We start from the raw sequence: 17,602 nt of genomic DNA, 5'->3' as shown, positions 1-17,602 counted from the left end.
AATTCTGTCTCTGAAATGAAAATTTCAGGGAAGTGTATAGTTGTGTTTAAATAATCTTTATTGTTTTTAATATGACAAAATAATACATATTTGCTATAGGAAACAGAAAAAAATGGAAAGAAGAGAAAATATCAGCATTGTTAATGTGAAAGAAAACCTTAGTTACTATGTTTATTTCCTTTTAGTCTTTCCTCTAAGCAGGGACATACAAATTTAAGCCACCCTGAGAGTAAAGGCAAAGGACCTAGTTTAGCCAAAGAAGAAAAAAAAATTAAAAAAAAAAAAAAAAAAAAAACAAAGTTGGAGGACTCACATTACCTGACTTTCAATCTTATTGCAAAGTTATGGTAACATAAACAGTGTGGTACTGGCTTAAGGACAGTAAAATAGATAAATAAAACAGAATCGACAGCATAGAAATAGTCCCACACATATACAATCATTAGATTTGACACAGATCCCAAAGTAATCCAATGGGGAGGAAGCTATTTTAAACAAATAATACTGAACAAAAGTTATTAAGATGGATGATAGTTTTAAACAGAGACTAAATAAAACTATAAAGCTTATAAAATAAAATACAGAATATCTTGGAAAATGTTTCTTAGACAAGACCCAGAAAATTATAATCATAAAAGAAAAAAAAATAAATGAAACTTCAATAAAATTAAAACTTTAGTTCATCAAAATACACTAAGAATAGGCAAGCTGGATAGGGATAAAATATTCACAATCATACTGAAAAAGAACCAGTATGCAGGATATATAAAGAACACTTCCAACCTAACAATAAAATGAGAAATAGCCCATTTTTTTAAATGGGCAAAATATTTGAATGTACAAATAGCCCCCAAGTACATAAAAAAACTCAACATAATTAGTCACCAGAGAAACGTAAACTAAAACTACAATGTGATATCACCACGTGCCTACCAAAATTCCAAAATTGGAGAGAATGTGGAACAACTGAAACTTTCATACCATATTGGAGTGGATTTAATTAACATGGTACATCCATTTTGGAAAAAAGATCTAGTAGTTTTTACACAACTAACCATATGACTATCTTATGACCCAACAATTCTACTCTTAGTTATGTACCCAAGCAAATGAAAGCACATATCTAAAACAAAGCACTTGTAAAAAATGTTCTTAACAGCTTCACTCATAATAGCCAAAAACCTGACATAACCCAGGCATCGATGTTATATTCATACAGGAAAATACTCAACAATTTCATTGAAAGAAAAGAACTACTTATAAACACAACAACATGGATGAATCTTAAAAACATTATGCTGAGTGAAAGAAGCCTTACAAAAAAAGTACATTTTGTATGATTTCATTTATGACGTTGCCTTGGATTGAGTGTTTGCCCAAAACTTGACCCCACCATGGCAGTGTTAAGAGGGTGGGAAATCCTATTATGGTAATTGAAAGGTGGGGCCTTGAAGAGGTGATTAGATTGTAGGACCATGCCGTAGTGAAATGATTAATAATGGTGGTCAGGGGCGTGATTCTGAGGGATTTAAAAGAAGAGCACATGAGAAGTTCACTATCTCTGCTCCACCATTTTCTGCTATGTATGACCCCTGGGTCACTGTAACCACCACCAGATGTGTGCCCTGGACTTTGGACTTCCTAACTTCTGAAACTGTAAGCAATAAATTTCATTTTCTTATAAATTACCCAGTTCCAGGTATTCTGCTATAAGCAACAGAAACAGACTAATACAGATGTGTTGTAGAACAGACAGACAAATTTTTAAGGAAAAAATCATAACAGTATAGTTGCCACTGTGGATACTGAGATAGGGACTGACTAGAAATGGGCATAAGAAAAATTTCTGGGATGTTACCATGATAGTCGTCAGGTTATACAGGTAAATGCATTTGTCAAAATCCAGCAAATGTACCCTTAAGATTTGTGCATCTAATTTAAAGTGAATTTAATATCAAAAGAAAAAAATAAACAGCTACGGAATTTTAGTCATGGTATGTATGCTGAAGTATTTAAGTAGAAGTGTACTGATGTTGCAATTTATTTTTAAATGCATGAAAAAGAGACCAATGAATGGTGAGAGAGATGGATAGATGAATAGATGTTACAAAGCATGTAGAATAAAATGTTGACAGTAGAATATAAGTAACATGATACTTTAGAGTAGTCACTGTAAAGTTCTTTCTACTGTGCTATATATTTGAAATTTTTAAAAATATGATGTTGGCAGGGAGATAAAATGTTAATTGCAGAATCTAGACAGTGGATATATGGCTGTTCACTATATAATTCTTTTAATTTTTCTGTATGTTTGAAATTTTTCACAATAAAATGCTTAAAAAAAAGTATACTGAGAATCCTGCGAACTTCCATCAGGTTAGCAAAAATCTGAGTTTGTCAGCATACTCATTGAGCAAGGCTGTGGGGAAATGACACATTCATACATTGCTGGTGGGAATGTAAAATGGTGCAAATGGAGAGGACTCTCAAAATATCTAGAGATTCATTTACCCTTTAATTCAGAAAATCTATTTTCATTATTTTATTCTACTATTATACCTGTACACATTTGAAATAATATGTATGAACAATTATTCACATTGGCATTATTTGTAGTAAGAAAAGATTGACAAAAATCTAACTAGCAGCTAGTGGAATAAACTATTTTACAGGCAGCTATTTTTTAAATATCAAGATCTCTATGCACTGATATGAAGTGAACTGCAGGATATAAAGATAAGTGAAATAAGTGAAGTGCAAAAAAGTCAAACAGTAATACCCTATCCTTTAAGAAATGGAGAAAATAAAAATACTTATTTTTATTGCCTAGTATTTTTATAAGGAAACACTGGAAAGACAAATAAGAAAATAAAAAGTGGGTACATATAGGAATGGAGAGGAACAGAATAGATGAAGATGGGCTGGAAGACTTCTCAGTGTTACTTTTATACATATATGATTGTATTATCTATTCAATGAAATAAAGCAAAAATAATCAATGGAGAATGGAAAAAAAAGTGTAGCAGTTGACAGAGGAGCAGCATGAGCTTTCCAGTTAATTGGGCTTATCACCAATAAACTTCCATAATGGTTTCAATTTTTACAAAAGTTCAAAGCAAACTGAGAAGTAGCAACAGCCTCCGTACCTTTTGGTCCAGGTAGCCCATCCAAGCCAGTGCGTCCTGGAGGACCTGGAGGTCCTGGGAAGCCACGATCACCTTTTGGGCCAAGTGCTCCTTTAAAACCCGGGAGTCCTGGTGGTCCAGGTGGCCCAGGTAATGCATATCCTGGTTCGCCCTTGAGCACAAACATGACAAAACACAAGAAAAACTCCCATGACTTTGTTGGTGCTTACTGTTTGCCATAGAGAATTTAAAGCAGAAAATACAAGGTAATATTTTTTTTCCTGTTGGGGGGAGAGGAGAGGATAATTAAATGAAAAATAATTGCTATGTTGGAGAGAACATCTGGATGGATGGGAAACAGGGTTTAGTAAAACAAATTAAATGAGTTGGACTGGTTTAGGATAAAAAAGAAACTGAGAGAACATGAGATGAAAGAACAGTCTACCCAAGCGAGGAAATGTGATTATAAACTGAGTATTAGATAATACCAAATAATTATTTTAAATTTGACTAATAGTTGCACTGTGGTTTTTGTATAAAATGTCCATTTACTTAGTGATGAATGCTGAAGCATTTATAGGTGGCATGACATGATTTTGAGAGTTGGGTTAACATCCTTAAGCAAAGAAAAAAGAAATAGATGAAGCAAATGTGATAAAATCTTAATTTTGAATCCTGGTGATGGATATATGGAAGGTCATTGTATTATTCTTTTTACTTTCATGTTCATTTGAAAGCGTTCATAATAAAATAAAAACAATCAACCAATAGAGAAGTGGTTTTCTCATGAGAGCTGGTGTCACGGACAACAATTTTTCCCATGGAAAACAAGTAATAATGATGGAACACAGAAAGTTCATTTTTTCTTTTACATTTTAAAATCATTTTCCTATTTATTTTATATTTTTATATTTTATCATTACACAATGTAAACATTTTCTGTGACCCTTTACCAGTTTTTCCCTAACCCTCTCTCCACCTCCCCCTTTTCTACCTCTTGTGGCCTCAGTTAAATACAGGAAGTTTATATTCATTAAGCACACAGAAAATACAAGAACAGCCAAGATAATTACACACCACAGCAGTTTGCTGAAAGCTGACTGAGGAAAGTTTGAAATTAGATAAGACATAATAAAAGTAACGGAGAGTAACTCAAACACATTATTATTTATTATTATTATTAAGTCAATAGTAGTGGTTTACATAATGTATCTGTGATGGAATTGGGGCAGAGGGCAACAGTACGGGAAGGTCTTGACATGACATTCAACAAAATTTCAACAAATCATCACACAGGCATGGACAGAGATGAAATGGGATGGAGATTCTATATAGAACAGGGGAGCTGATCATCGTATTTTCTCATCTAATCAAATAACTGGCCACTTTAAAATAGGTTCAGAAATTCTTTTCTCTCTCTCTCTCTCTCTCTCTCTCTCTTTTTTCTCCAAATATGATCTCTTGGACTACAAGTATTAAAGATGGTTTGGGGTTAAATATTTTTAAATGAAAATATAATCAGTTAAGTTTTATCTATATAGTGAAGTCTTGGGATGATGTCTAAGTCAAAATAGAGAGCTAGGACTAAGGAAGGTAGAGGAGATAGGAAAATGAGAAGAAATAAATTAAAATGTCCCAGACCTTTGATCCTGGAAAGCCTAGTGGACCAGGAGGGCCTTCTAGACCAATTCTTCCAGGTGTCCCCGGTGCTCCCGGAGGTCCTGGAATTCCAGGAAAACCTGTAAAATGATAAGTAATTTTTTAATCCCCAAAGAAAAGATGCTTTAAGAAAGATATACAAATTCTCAATCCCACATTCTCATCCAATCATGCTTAAAGATTACAGTAAGATGTCAAAAGGACAGTGACATTCCATATGACTGCATAATATCAAACCTTACAGACACCTGATATTCCCTCTCAATCACCTTATGACTCTATTGTTTTCACATAGAGCTAATGTGTGTGGAAGATATGCTCTTCTGAAGAAAAACAAGGGCTATTATATTAGACAGAACTAAACATAAGGAATGAATCACACACAAAAACACAGAACTTTTCTTCTGCTTACATCTAAATATAGTACAATAAAGAACCCACCACGTAATTCTGGAAATGAGCTAAAAACAATTGCAGATATTACACACACATATACACATAAAACCAAATCTGACACTTTTGAAAGCATTTGGTATAAATGAGTAAGGACATGTTTAAGAACTGCCCTCAGACCAATGTGCACTCTGGCAATTCATGAGAATAAATTCTGTGAGGAATAAAGGAGAACTGAAGCAAAAGCACTAAAAGTTTTCAATAAATCAAGAGAATATGATTTAGAATAAAATATTGCTTGGACACATGTGTACAGTAAGTCTGTTTTCTGTTTAAAACAATCCATTAATTCAACAAATATCTATTGAGTGCTTACTATGTGCCAGGAACTGTTCTAAGTCCTGAGAATACAATGGTAAACATAAAAGACAATAATTTCCGTGAATTTTTTTAGCTTATATACCTTTTCTGCATATCTACGATTTAGATATTTTCTTATCTGGTCTGTTTTAGATAAAGATAATGAACTTAAGAGTGCATACACACTGTGACTATTCATTTACATTATTTATAGCACACAGAAAAAAGGTATAATTAATATATTTGATTTGCTGAGTGCATTATATCAAAAAATAACATCATACTAACCAGCTAATCTACCCTGCCCACTACTCAGTCCAAAATACCTTTGGGACCAGGTGGTCCAGGAAGCCCAATTCCAGGGATTCCTGGTTCTCCTTTACTACCAGGTATTCCTGGCAAGCCTGGTTGGCCTGGGAGTCCAGGGTCACCTATAAAAAACATAGTTTTCTGAAAGAGAATTGTTCAAAGAAAGAAGCCAAGAAGTGTTGAAGATATTTTGAAATAATTCCTCACATACCTGGAAGACCTACTTCACCATCTCTGCCTGGGTTACCAGGCAGGCCAGGCTTCCCTGGCTGTGTTACAGTCTGACCTGGATCACCTTTAGGACCTGAGAACAAGAGTAAGTTTGTGGTGAATGGGAAGTGTTTACTTGACCAAAGACCTCCTTTAATTAAAAACAAAAAATAACAATCAACAGATCTTTTGAAAATGCAACTAACAAAAATCCACAAGAAAAACAATTCCGCATTATATATTCAAGGCAGATACCAAACAGAAGGATGAAATTTCAGAAACTAAAAGTAGATGACAGCATTAAGAGCTTCCATAATTGAAGATGTGTAATGGTTAGTTGCAGGTGTCAATTTAACTGGATTAAGGGATCTACAGATAGCTGGTAAAGCATTATTTTTTGGTACATGTGTGAGGGTGTTTCTGGAAAAGACTGGTACTTGAATAAGGGGAGTGAGTAAGGAAGATCAGCCTTCACTCAATGTCGGTGGGCACCATCCAACCAGCTGAGGACCTAGATAAAACAAAAAGGCAGAGGAAAGGCGAATTTGCCCTCTCTCTTTTTGTACTCCTGCCCTTGGATATCAGAACTCCAGCTTACCTGGCTGCCAGACTCTGGGACTTGCACCAGCAGCCCCCGAGGTTCTCATGTCTTCAGACTTGGACTGAGCCACACTACTAGATTCCCTGGTTCTTGCAGGCAGCCTTTTTGGGGACTTCTCAGCCTCCATAATCACATGAACCAATTCCCCTCATAAATCCCCTCTCATGTATTTCTATATCTATCTCTCTCTCTACCTATCTATCCACCCATCCATACATCCATCTTATTGGTTCTGTTTCTCTGGAGAACCCTGACTAATACAAGATGTTACCTATAAAAATATATTTTTTAATGTATGCCAGAAGAACCTAAGAAAAACTGAACTGCAGTAAACAAGGAAAATATTTCTTTGGGTTAATTAGTGGTACCTTTAGGTTTTATATGTACAAAGTCCTAGTACAACTACTACTCATTAATTGAAATAGGAGCTTGGGGCCGACCCCGTGGCTTACTCGGGAGAGTGCAGTGCTGGGAGCGCAGCAGCGCTCCTGCCGCGGGTTCGGATCCTATATAGGGATGGGCGGTTCGCTCACTGGCTGAGCGTGGTCACAAAAAAAAAAAAAAAAAAAAAAGAAATAGGAGCTTGAAATGGGCTCAGGAAAAAGAAGGATTTCCTAAACATGATACAAAAAGCCCTAACCATTAGAGAAAAGAATGATAAATTTGACTACATTAAAACTGATTTCTGTTCATTAAAGGCACCATACAGAGAGTGAAAATGGCAAACCATGCAGTAAAGATTTTTTGTAAAATACATAGCTAGCAAAGAACTAATACACAGAATACAAAAAGAACTTCTCTAAATCAATAAAAAGAATAGAAAAAACATAGAAAATAGAAAAAAATAATAGAAAAAAATGGTCAAAACACTTGAATAGGCATTTGAAAAAAGGGAATTTGAATGGCCAATAAACATACAAAAAGGTGCTAAACTTGAATGTAATCAGAGAAAAGCAAAATAAATCTGCCTTGAGAAACATCACTCTCAACAGATTAGCAAAAATATAAAAGTCTGACAATACAAAATGTCTGTAAAAATTGAGAGCAACAAGAATCTCCAGCACTACTTGAGGTAGTATAAATTGGTATAATTGCTCAGAATATAGTTTGTAATTGTCTAGTTGAGCTGAAGATGCACTTGTCCTATGCCTTAAAAATACTAATCTTAAATATATACTCTTGCCCAGGGATTGGTAAGCTTTTTCTGTAAAGGACCAGACAGTTAAATAATTTAGGCTTTGTGGACGTCATGGTCTCTGCAGCAACTACTCAACTCTGCTGTTGTAGTGCAAAAGCAACCATAGACAATGGTGAATGACGTAGATGTGCTCAAATAAAACTTTTTTTTATAACAACAATAGGTGGTAGGCTGGATTTGGTCTATGGGCTGCAGTTTGCCAACACCTGCCCTAGAAAAAGTATGAGCACATGAACACCAGGATATATATATGAGAGTACTTCAAAAAGTTCTTGGAAAAATGACAGTAAAAGATAATGCCAATCTTTCCATGAACTTTTTGAAGACCCCCTCGTGTGTATCTCGTGTGTGTGTGTGTGTGCACGTGTATGACTATATATAGAAATATTATTCATAATAGGCCTGAACTGTAAGTAGTCCAATTGTTCATTAACAACAGAATAGATGAATCAAATGTGATACACACACACACAAGAACGCATACACTTACACACTCATACAGTGGGATACTATACAGTGAAAAAAATGAATATACTATAGCTATAAAAAAGTTAATGTAAAGAACACTTACTCTATGATTCCATTAATATGAAGTTCAAAAAGAAGCAAAATTAAAGTACGCTGCTTAGGAGTGTATATATGTATACAGGTGATAAACCAGGGGGTGGGGAGGATGAAAGAATGCAGAAATCAGGACAGTGGTTACCTCTGGACAGGAGAGAGGTGACTGTGATCAGGAAAGGATGTGGAGAGGAGGGAGGGGGTATCCAGGATGCTGGCAGTGTTCTATGTCTTTTTTATTTCTTTTAATTTATTATTTCATTGTACATTTTTATGAGATGCAGCTTGTTGTTTCAACATGTGCATACATTGTATAATGATCTAATCAGAATAGTTAGCATATCTATCACATAAACATTTATCATTTCTTTGTGATTATAACATTCAACATTTCCGGCTATCTTGAAATATATAATACAATATTATTAGCTATTGTCACCCTAGGGCACCAGAACTTATTCCTCCTATCTAACTGTAACTTTGTAACTTTGTACTGGTTTACCAACATTTTCCTGGCCCCCCACCCCCTTCCTTTCCCTGCCCCTGGTAACCACTATTCTACCCTATTTCTCTCTCTTTTAATTTATTTTTCTTAATTGACCCATGGTAATTGTATATATTTATAGAGTACAATATAATTCTTGGGTACATTCATACTGTGTGCAATGATCATATCAGGGTGCTTAGTATATCCATCACCTCAAACATTTGTCACTTCTTTGTGTTAGGAATGTTCAACATCATCCTCAATAGCTATTCAAAGATAGACAGTGCTTTGTTGTTAACTGTAGTCTCCCTATAGTACTATAGAACATTACATCCCATTCTTCCTATCTCTCTACTATTTTGTATCCACTGACCAGCCTCTCTCCATTCCCCTTTGCCCTTTCCCCCACCAGTCTCCAATAACCACTATTCTACTCTTTACTTCTATGAGATCAACTTTTCTAGCTTCAACATATGAGTGAGAACATGTGATATTTCTTTCTGCATCTGGTTTATTTCACTTAACATAATTTTCTCCAAGCCCATCCATGTCATTGAGAATGGCAAAATTTCATTCTTTTTTTATGACTGAATAGTACTCCCTTCTGTATATAGACCACATTTTCTTTATCCAGTCATCCACTGAAGGACAGTTAGGTTGGTTCCAACTCTCAGCTACTGTGAATAGAGCTGCGATAAACATGTGATTACAGGTATCCCTTCAACTTGTTGATTTCCATTCCTTTGGATATATACTCAATAGTGGGACTGCTGGATCATGTGGTAGTCCCATTTTGTAGTTGTCTGAGAAATGTTTTCCATAACGGCTGTACTAATTTACATCCCCACCAGCAATGTTCTATTTCTTGACATGCATGGTAGTTATATATGTGTTTCTATTATAATTAGTTGTTAAACTTTGTATTATATATCATATACTTAAGAAGGACAAAAATAACAATAACAATGAAGACAATCAGAAAAATTTAAAGAGAAGTCCTCCCTTAAAAAAAAAAAAAACACATTGTGTTCCTTTGATAAGGAGCTCTAAAGACTCCAAATATAAACGGCCAGGGAAAGACATTTCTCTTGAAAGGAACCAAGAGTGACCAAAAGATAATACATTTTTACTTGTAAGTACCAAATTTAAAATAAAACAAACAACCATAGTAAACTTACCGGGTATTCCTGGCTGGCCTGGATTTCCTGCCATACCTTGCATGCCTTTTACACCTATTGGGCCTGGAGGGCCAAAACCAGGAGGACCCATAGGCCCCATATTCCCTGGGAGACCTGGCAAACCTGGGTTTCCAGGGGGACCTCTTTCACCCTTAAAAGTAATTCCACCCTGAAAAGGGAAAAGTTTAATATAGAAACACATTGTAGTATCTACAACTATCTATAGGTTAGTATTAATGAACATAACTAGGGAAACAATACAGCTATAATTATTTCTTTTTAAAAGCTATATAAGTGTGTAGTATTATGGGATGGTATGTTTAATTACTCCACATAGTCATTCACTCCTTCAATAAATATTTTTGAGCACCTACTATGTGCCAGGTGCTGGTGATACAGCAGGTAATAAAAATAGACAAAAATCTCTGCCCTCATGAAGCTTAGTAGCTAAAGTCTAGCTAGCATATTTAATATATAACTAAAGGTTATAGTCTAGCTAACATATCATAAAAGATCACTTCCCACTTAAATATCCTGGGCTGTGTGTTATGCACAAAATGAGACCGTTCACTCATGTTCAGCCTTTTCACAACTAACATGGACATCTAGTCATACTAAACTCTAAGTTTACTATACATAAAAACCAAGTTAGATTTCTGGTCATCAGGTCTAAATAAACCCAGACAAGGATATGTGGGGTAAGAGATGAAGAGCCTCACACTGACTCATAAGCACCTATTCATAGCCAATATTACTCAATATACTAATGGGTGACAAGTGGTTTATGAAACAACTGAGAGAAAAGAGTAATGAAGATACATTACAGTCAGTAACCATGTGCCACTACTATATAATCATATTCATTTAAGCCATGATTTGGGTGTTCATCTAAGTACCAGGCCCATCCTTTGTACTAATCTAGGAAACATGTCTTAGTGAAAATCTGACATCACAAAACCAAGAACATCAAACCAACTCACAGGTTCTCCTTTGGGGCCAGGAAGCCCTGGCAAACCATCCTGTCCAGGGGTGCCTGGTAAACCAGGAAGCCCTGGAGCTCCAGGGGAACCCACTTCTCCTTTATCACCTTTCATTCCTGGAAAAGTGAGGATGTCACCAGGTTCACCTTTAGATCCAGGGAAGCCTGGAGCACCTGGAGCTCCTGGTATGCCCTGACGGGGTAAAGAAAAGAAAGAAAGGGGAAAAAGAAGAAAGAGAAAAAGAAAATCAGTTTTTTTCCTAATACTTTCTCTCCAGTTTAACCCATTAACCCACCCAATAATATTTAGCATACAAAGCACTGAATCAAATGGGGTATGTGAGTAAGGGAGAGTCAAGGAATCAAACAAATTACAACTTAATTGAAAAACTAAATTTATGGCATACATAAATATCCATTAGTAAAAATTGAAGTATAAATAGCTTCCTTCTACTTTTTGTTTTATAATGTACTCACAACTTACTGGTAATCCTTTGGGACCGGTTGCACCAGCATATCCTTTTTCACCCTTCTGTCCAGGAAAACCAAGAGATCCTAGCATGCGCACACACACACACATACACACACAGAAACACACACACACACACGATAATGTGAGCTTTGAGTGTAAACCCTTGACAAAGCTCATATAGAAATCAGCAAGTCAGGAAGACAAGTTTTAAAATAAAAACTCCATTCAATCCCATTTAAGTCATATTTTTCATTTCTTCTTTTATGGTCACAAAGTGAGGAAATAATGTTTCTTTCAAATAAATTTAACATTTCATGTTACATACAATACTGTATCCTTATGTATTTCTAACTCGAAAGCAGCCTTTCTCAGAGCTTGCTACCAAATACTATGCACAGAAGGTGCTTAGGCTCTCATACCTGTCTCATTGAAAAGGAGAAAAGGAGATTTTTTTCAAAGTCTGCATATCTCTGTTCTGACTTATACAATTTTCCTAGATCCTTACCAGTCCTTTGGTTTGTTATTTCCAAAAATTTGTTTTATGTGAAAAGTTTAATGCCCCCAAACTAGAGAAAACATTACTAAAAAGCAGTTGTTTTTCAAATGGACCCCTGGACCAGCTGCATCATCATCACCTGGTAAATAGTTAGAAATTCTCATTCTTGGGCCTCTACTCCAGACCTACTTAATCAGAAGCCTTGGGGTGGAACACAGCAAATTGGGTTTTGATAAGCCTTCCAGGTGATTCTGATGCACTCCCAAGTTTGAGAACCACTAGAGCAGAGGTATAAGGCAAGATTACTTCTAGTGGCACCTTTAAGATTTGCTGAAAGTAAAATGAATTGGTGTCATTGGCAGACACACTAGACAGAAAGGTAAGAGATCTGATTTCTATTTTTCAGCCCTGACTCAGACACAAAGTGTGATTTCAAGAGAATATAATATTGGGAAATCCCAAGAGGAAGTCAGTTGAGTAACAGTTGTGGGTCTGAAAGATATCAAATATGGTTTTGACTGGACCTAGGGAGGGAGGAGTTATATATAGAGAGAGGAATACTGGCAGTTACTTCCCAAACTCCAATAGAAGCCCCATTCCTTAATGACAACATGTGAAACATCCTCAATGACTAGGAGCTCTGCCATTGGAAACTATACTCAGGGCCTAGGTATTATGAACTGTTTCACCAATTTTCTGGAAGAAAGAAGTCTGACTCTGTATAAGTTATTTTCCTGTCCATATGGAAAATTGGGAAAATATGTTTCCTGAAATAATAATATTGCCAAAATGTTTTAACAGAAAATGTTGGTAGCTTCAGGTATTAGAAATAAGAGCATAATTTATTTCATAGAAAATAGAGGCATTTCACATTTAATTATTTATAGATATGAGTGACTAGCTATAAAATGAGAAACTGGCAACATTCTGAACCTATGAGTTCAATAAAATCTAGCCAAGAAATATTTTTAAAGTTTTCCTTGAGGCAGAATATTTTACCTGGAGGACCTGGGAGACCTGGCAAACCAGGTTCACCTGGAGGCCCTGAAATACCAGTTCCAATACAGTTGAAGCAGGTGTCACCTTTGTCACCTAGAGAAAATCATAATTAAAAAAAAATGTTACTGGAAGAGGTACATATACCTTCTTTAGATAGGTTCTACCGAAGTTAACACTAAGGGCCAGCATTCCTACCTAACGATGTGGTTAAAGAAGCCTATATTTAGAATCAACTCAATTGACAAATATTTACTGAGTGTCTACTGTGTGCCAAGAATGTTCCAGGTGTTTGTGATACATTGGTAAACAAAAGAGACAAAAATCCATGCCTTCACGGAGCTCACATCTGCTGGTGGAAAGGGATAATAAACAATGAACATAATAAATTATTAAATTATATACACTAAATACTTAAATATATTCAACATATATTAAATACTATAATATATATAATAAAAGATGCTACGTTTATGGGAAAAAATTGAACTGGGTAACTGGGATTGGGTATGCCAGGGATGGTGGCAGGTTGTGATTTTAAATAGAATGGTCAGGATAAAACTCACTGAGAAGATGATACATTATTAAAAAAAAAAAAAAAAAACAAAGGACATGGCATGTGCGTAACGAGTACAGAAAATTCCAGGCAGTAAGAATAGCTATGTTTGGCATATACAAAAAACAGTGAGCAGACTAGAGCAGAGTACTTGGAAAGAATGCTGGAGCAGAGTGAGGAAAGGGAGCCAGGGCAGAGAGTGGCATATCGTGGCATTTACTGTGAGTGAAATGAAAATCTAGTAGAAGAATTCAAACAGAAAAGCAACATGATATAACTTAAGTTTTAAAAGGATGACTCTGGCTGCTGCTATGTTAAGAACAGACTTTAAGGGCAAGGATGGAAGCAGGGTAACCACCTAATCTGTAGTGATCTAGGAGAGAGACGGTAGCAGCTCATCCCAGAGCAACAGCAATGAAGATGGTCAGGATTGTTTAGATTCTAGACATATCTGAAAGTAGAGCCAATGGGATGTTCTCATGGATCATATATGGAATACAAAATAAGAGGGGGATCTAAGATGACTCCAAGGTTTTAGCACAAGTAACTAGGCTAGAGTGGCCTGCTTTATAAGTAAGAAAGGAAAAATGTGAGTGGAGTAATTATGGGGGAGGAGGTGGCAGAGATCAGGCCTTCAACTTGATCAGGATGTCAAGTTCAAAATGTTGAGTAGGCAGTTGGATGTACAAATCTAGAGTAAAAGAGTTGTATATGGATAGAAGACATAAATTTGGAAGTCACTGGCAAGTAGATGGTATTAAAAGACATGAGACTGGATGAATGAGTTTAGGTAAAGAAGAGAAGAGGAACAAGAACTGAACCCGGGGGCATTTCAAAATTAAAAGTTGGGTAGATAATTCTAAGATGTAGATGGAAATGCAAAGAACTTAGAATATCCACAACTTGTTATAAAACCACAGTAATTAAGAAAATCTGGTATTGATGCAACAAGAGACTAATAGAATAGAAAAGAGAGGTCAGAAACAGACACATACATATATGGTCATATAATTTAGAGCAAAAGTTCAAATATAAATCAGCGGGATATCCATATGGGAAAAATGAACTTTTATCCCTGCTTCAAAATACACACAAAAATTAACTGAAGACAGGTCAAAGATCAAAACACAAAAAGTAAAATGATACAATGTCTTGAAGAAAACACAGAGAAGTATCATTAGGTCTTTGGGATAAGCAAAGCTTTCTATAACAGGGCATAAGCAACACTAACTATAAAACAAGACATTGTTAAATTTGATTTCATTTAATTAATAACTTTTTTTTTTTTTTTTTTTTTTTTTTTACAAAAGACATGACTAAAAAAGCAAGTCACAGAATGGGAGAAGATAATTGTAATACATATATCCAAAACCAAATTAAAAATGGGGAAAAGTTAGGCACTTTACAAAACGGAGTATAAAAACCATAAGAAAGAAGCCCATTATCAATAATTCATCAGTGAAATGCAAATTAAAATTGCTTTGAAAAATGGTTTGGTGAGATCTATGAAACAAAACCTACACCTGCCCTATAACCCAGCAATTCCATTCCCATGTATATCCCCAACAGAAATGAGTGCTTATGTCCTAGAAAAAAGAAGTATAAGAATGTTCATGGCAGCTTTATTAATAGCTCCAGACCAAAATATCCGTCAACATTACATGGACATTGAGGTAAATGTGTACAATGGAATACCAAAGAGCAGTAAAAAAAAAATACTTTCACAAACAAAAACGTGAATATATCTCACATACATAATATTTAGCAAAAGAAATCAGACATATCAGATACAAAAGAGCTCATACCGTGGGATTCCATTTATACAAAGTTAAAGATTAGGGAAACTAATGTGTGACAGAGGATAAAATAATGGTTACCTTTGGAGATACTAACTGGGGGGCACAAGAAAGTCTTCAAGGGTCCTGGAAATGTTCTATATTTTGGTTTAGATGGTAGTTAAGTGGGTTTTATGTACATACACACATGCGCACACATGCACCAAGGAGGTATGAAGAAAAACAGGGAATGTAATGTACTGAAAGCCAAATGAAGAAAGTGTCTAAAGATGGGAAGAAGCAAGTAAGAAAAGGATTGAGATTCGACATTTGAATTAGCACAGTATAGGCTGCTGGTGACTTTGACTGGCATCTGTGGAGTGGTAGGTAGTAGGGGGCGGGGGTGAAATCCTGACTGAAATATGTTGAAGAGAAAACGGGAGGAGAGTATCTAGAGATAGTAAGTAGAGAATTCATGAGTTTTGCTAAAAATGGGAGCAGAAGAATAGAGCAGTACCTGGTAGGGGAAGCAGGATTACCATAAGGTATTTTTTTGATGGGTGAAAAAAGCATAAATGTGTGCTGCTGGGAATGATCCAGTAGAGAGGGAAAATTGATGATGTGAGAAAGGCAAGAACTTCTGGATCAAAATCTTTGGGGAAACAAGAGGGAATGGAATCTATTGTACAAATAGAAGAATTGGCTTTAGATAGGAACCGTAATAGTAATAAGCAAGAAGGCAAAATATATGGGCACAGATGCAAGTAGGTGGATAAATGTGGTGGTGGCAATCTGTGAAATTTCTCTTATTATAACTTTAATTGGTCAGTGAAGAAGGAAGCAAGGTCAGAATCTTAAAGCGAGAATTCGGGAGGAGGTGTCAGAAGTTTGAAAAGTGAAGGTGCACACTCAGAAGAGGTGGAAATTTTGAATTATCAGGGCTATGCTTTTGTTCCACGTCAGTACACTGAAGTGAGAGAAGGGCAAAGGAATCAAAGGTTTATTAATGGATCTATTACAGTGATTAATCATGGAATTTAAGCTAGGTTAAGAGGGAAGAAAGGACATCAAAAAGTAGAGAGGTAATCAAAGTTGGTAGGTCTCAGTGGGGTTGAAGTAATGCTGGAGTCAGGTTATTAGAAGTAATGAGCTGGGAAGATAGGAGATAGTAACCAGAAAACAAGATTCATGAAATCAAGATTACATCAGTGTACACTACTGGCAATGAGATGGTCTTGGGGTACAATAGTGGGAGACAGCAGCCAAGGTAGCATAAAGGATACCGGGAATTTTGCTGATGATCTGAAAAAATGAAGAAATGAATGTTTAGCGATCAAACCTTTCACTCCTTGTTCTCCTTGCAGACCTTTTTCACCTGGAGATCCTGGAGGGCCTGGAGGGCCTGCTTCACATATCTCATCACCTGAGACAAGATAAAGAAAGGATAGCAAGCTGATTGTGAAATACCCAGGAGTCTAAGCAAAAAGAAAGACTGACCAGCTAGAAAAAAGACCTATTTTCAGTGACTTCTCTGCAGACATACAACTATCTATAAGCAAAAGGAAGATATAATATTGCTGACAATAAACACTATTGGAAGAACAAATTTAAACATCAAAGAATCGCCAAAAACCAAAAGTAGAACCTCTTAGATACCAGAAACACAAAGAATGATGTCAACCTTCAGTGAGATTCACATATGAATGAAGTAAACAAAACCAACAATAGAACTTAACAAGAGAAAAATATAGCTTACTAGGAGTTATGTGAGGGCCAGGAGGGCCAGGAGGCCCTGGAAGACCAGGAGTCCCAGGCTGTCCATCAAGTCCAGGAGGTCCGGGAATGGAAATTCCAGGTGGACCTTCATCACCTTTCTGGCCCCTTTCTCCAGGAAATCCAGGGGGGCCAGGAGGACCCATAACTGCAGTCCCTAAAATAAGAAAAAGCACCCATTAAAGTGATCAAAATGGTCAGAGACATTACTTTTGTTCTCAATGACACATTAAGTCATGATAAGATCTTCCTTTAACATAAAATGCTGATTATGTTCTTATTTTTTCTAAGAGAATGAACATCTGGAAAAAGGTTGAAAAGTTTCAGATAATGTAAGTAACAGTTTGAGTGTCAGAAATAATAATTTAAGGTAGCTTTGTTACTTCTGGAAATTACTAATAAATCTCTACCCACCCTTGGACACTATAATCTTTTAATCTCAAAACAACTGGAAAGTCATTAGCAAGAGAAAAA

General features: G+C 35.9%; 1 protein-coding gene across 2 annotated transcripts in view; it reads right to left on the bottom strand.

Annotated features, from left to right (window-relative positions):
- Nucleotides 1–17,602, bottom strand: part of COL4A5 (collagen type IV alpha 5 chain) — a 257,285-nt gene that overhangs the window by 81,755 nt on the left and 157,928 nt on the right. For both annotated transcript variants that reach the window (XM_063083082.1, XM_063083081.1), the window contains exons 20-29: nt 17,112–17,285; nt 16,695–16,778; nt 13,028–13,120; nt 11,545–11,615; nt 11,062–11,253; nt 10,082–10,250; nt 6,058–6,150; nt 5,864–5,968; nt 4,767–4,864; nt 3,147–3,297 (exon numbers count right to left, since the gene is read on the bottom strand). In XM_063083082.1, coding sequence (XP_062939152.1) covers nt 3,147–3,297; nt 4,767–4,864; nt 5,864–5,968; nt 6,058–6,150; nt 10,082–10,250; nt 11,062–11,253; nt 11,545–11,615; nt 13,028–13,120; nt 16,695–16,778; nt 17,112–17,285 — 1,230 coding nt within the window. The remainder of the gene's footprint in view (nt 1–3,146; nt 3,298–4,766; nt 4,865–5,863; nt 5,969–6,057; nt 6,151–10,081; nt 10,251–11,061; nt 11,254–11,544; nt 11,616–13,027; nt 13,121–16,694; nt 16,779–17,111; nt 17,286–17,602) is intronic.

This window comes from Cynocephalus volans, chromosome X (assembly GCF_027409185.1).
Source record: "Cynocephalus volans isolate mCynVol1 chromosome X, mCynVol1.pri, whole genome shotgun sequence".
NCBI classification, from domain to species: domain Eukaryota; kingdom Metazoa; phylum Chordata; class Mammalia; order Dermoptera; family Cynocephalidae; genus Cynocephalus; species Cynocephalus volans.
Note: the sequence above shows the minus strand (reverse complement) of the source record. Positions and strands in the feature narration are given on the sequence as shown.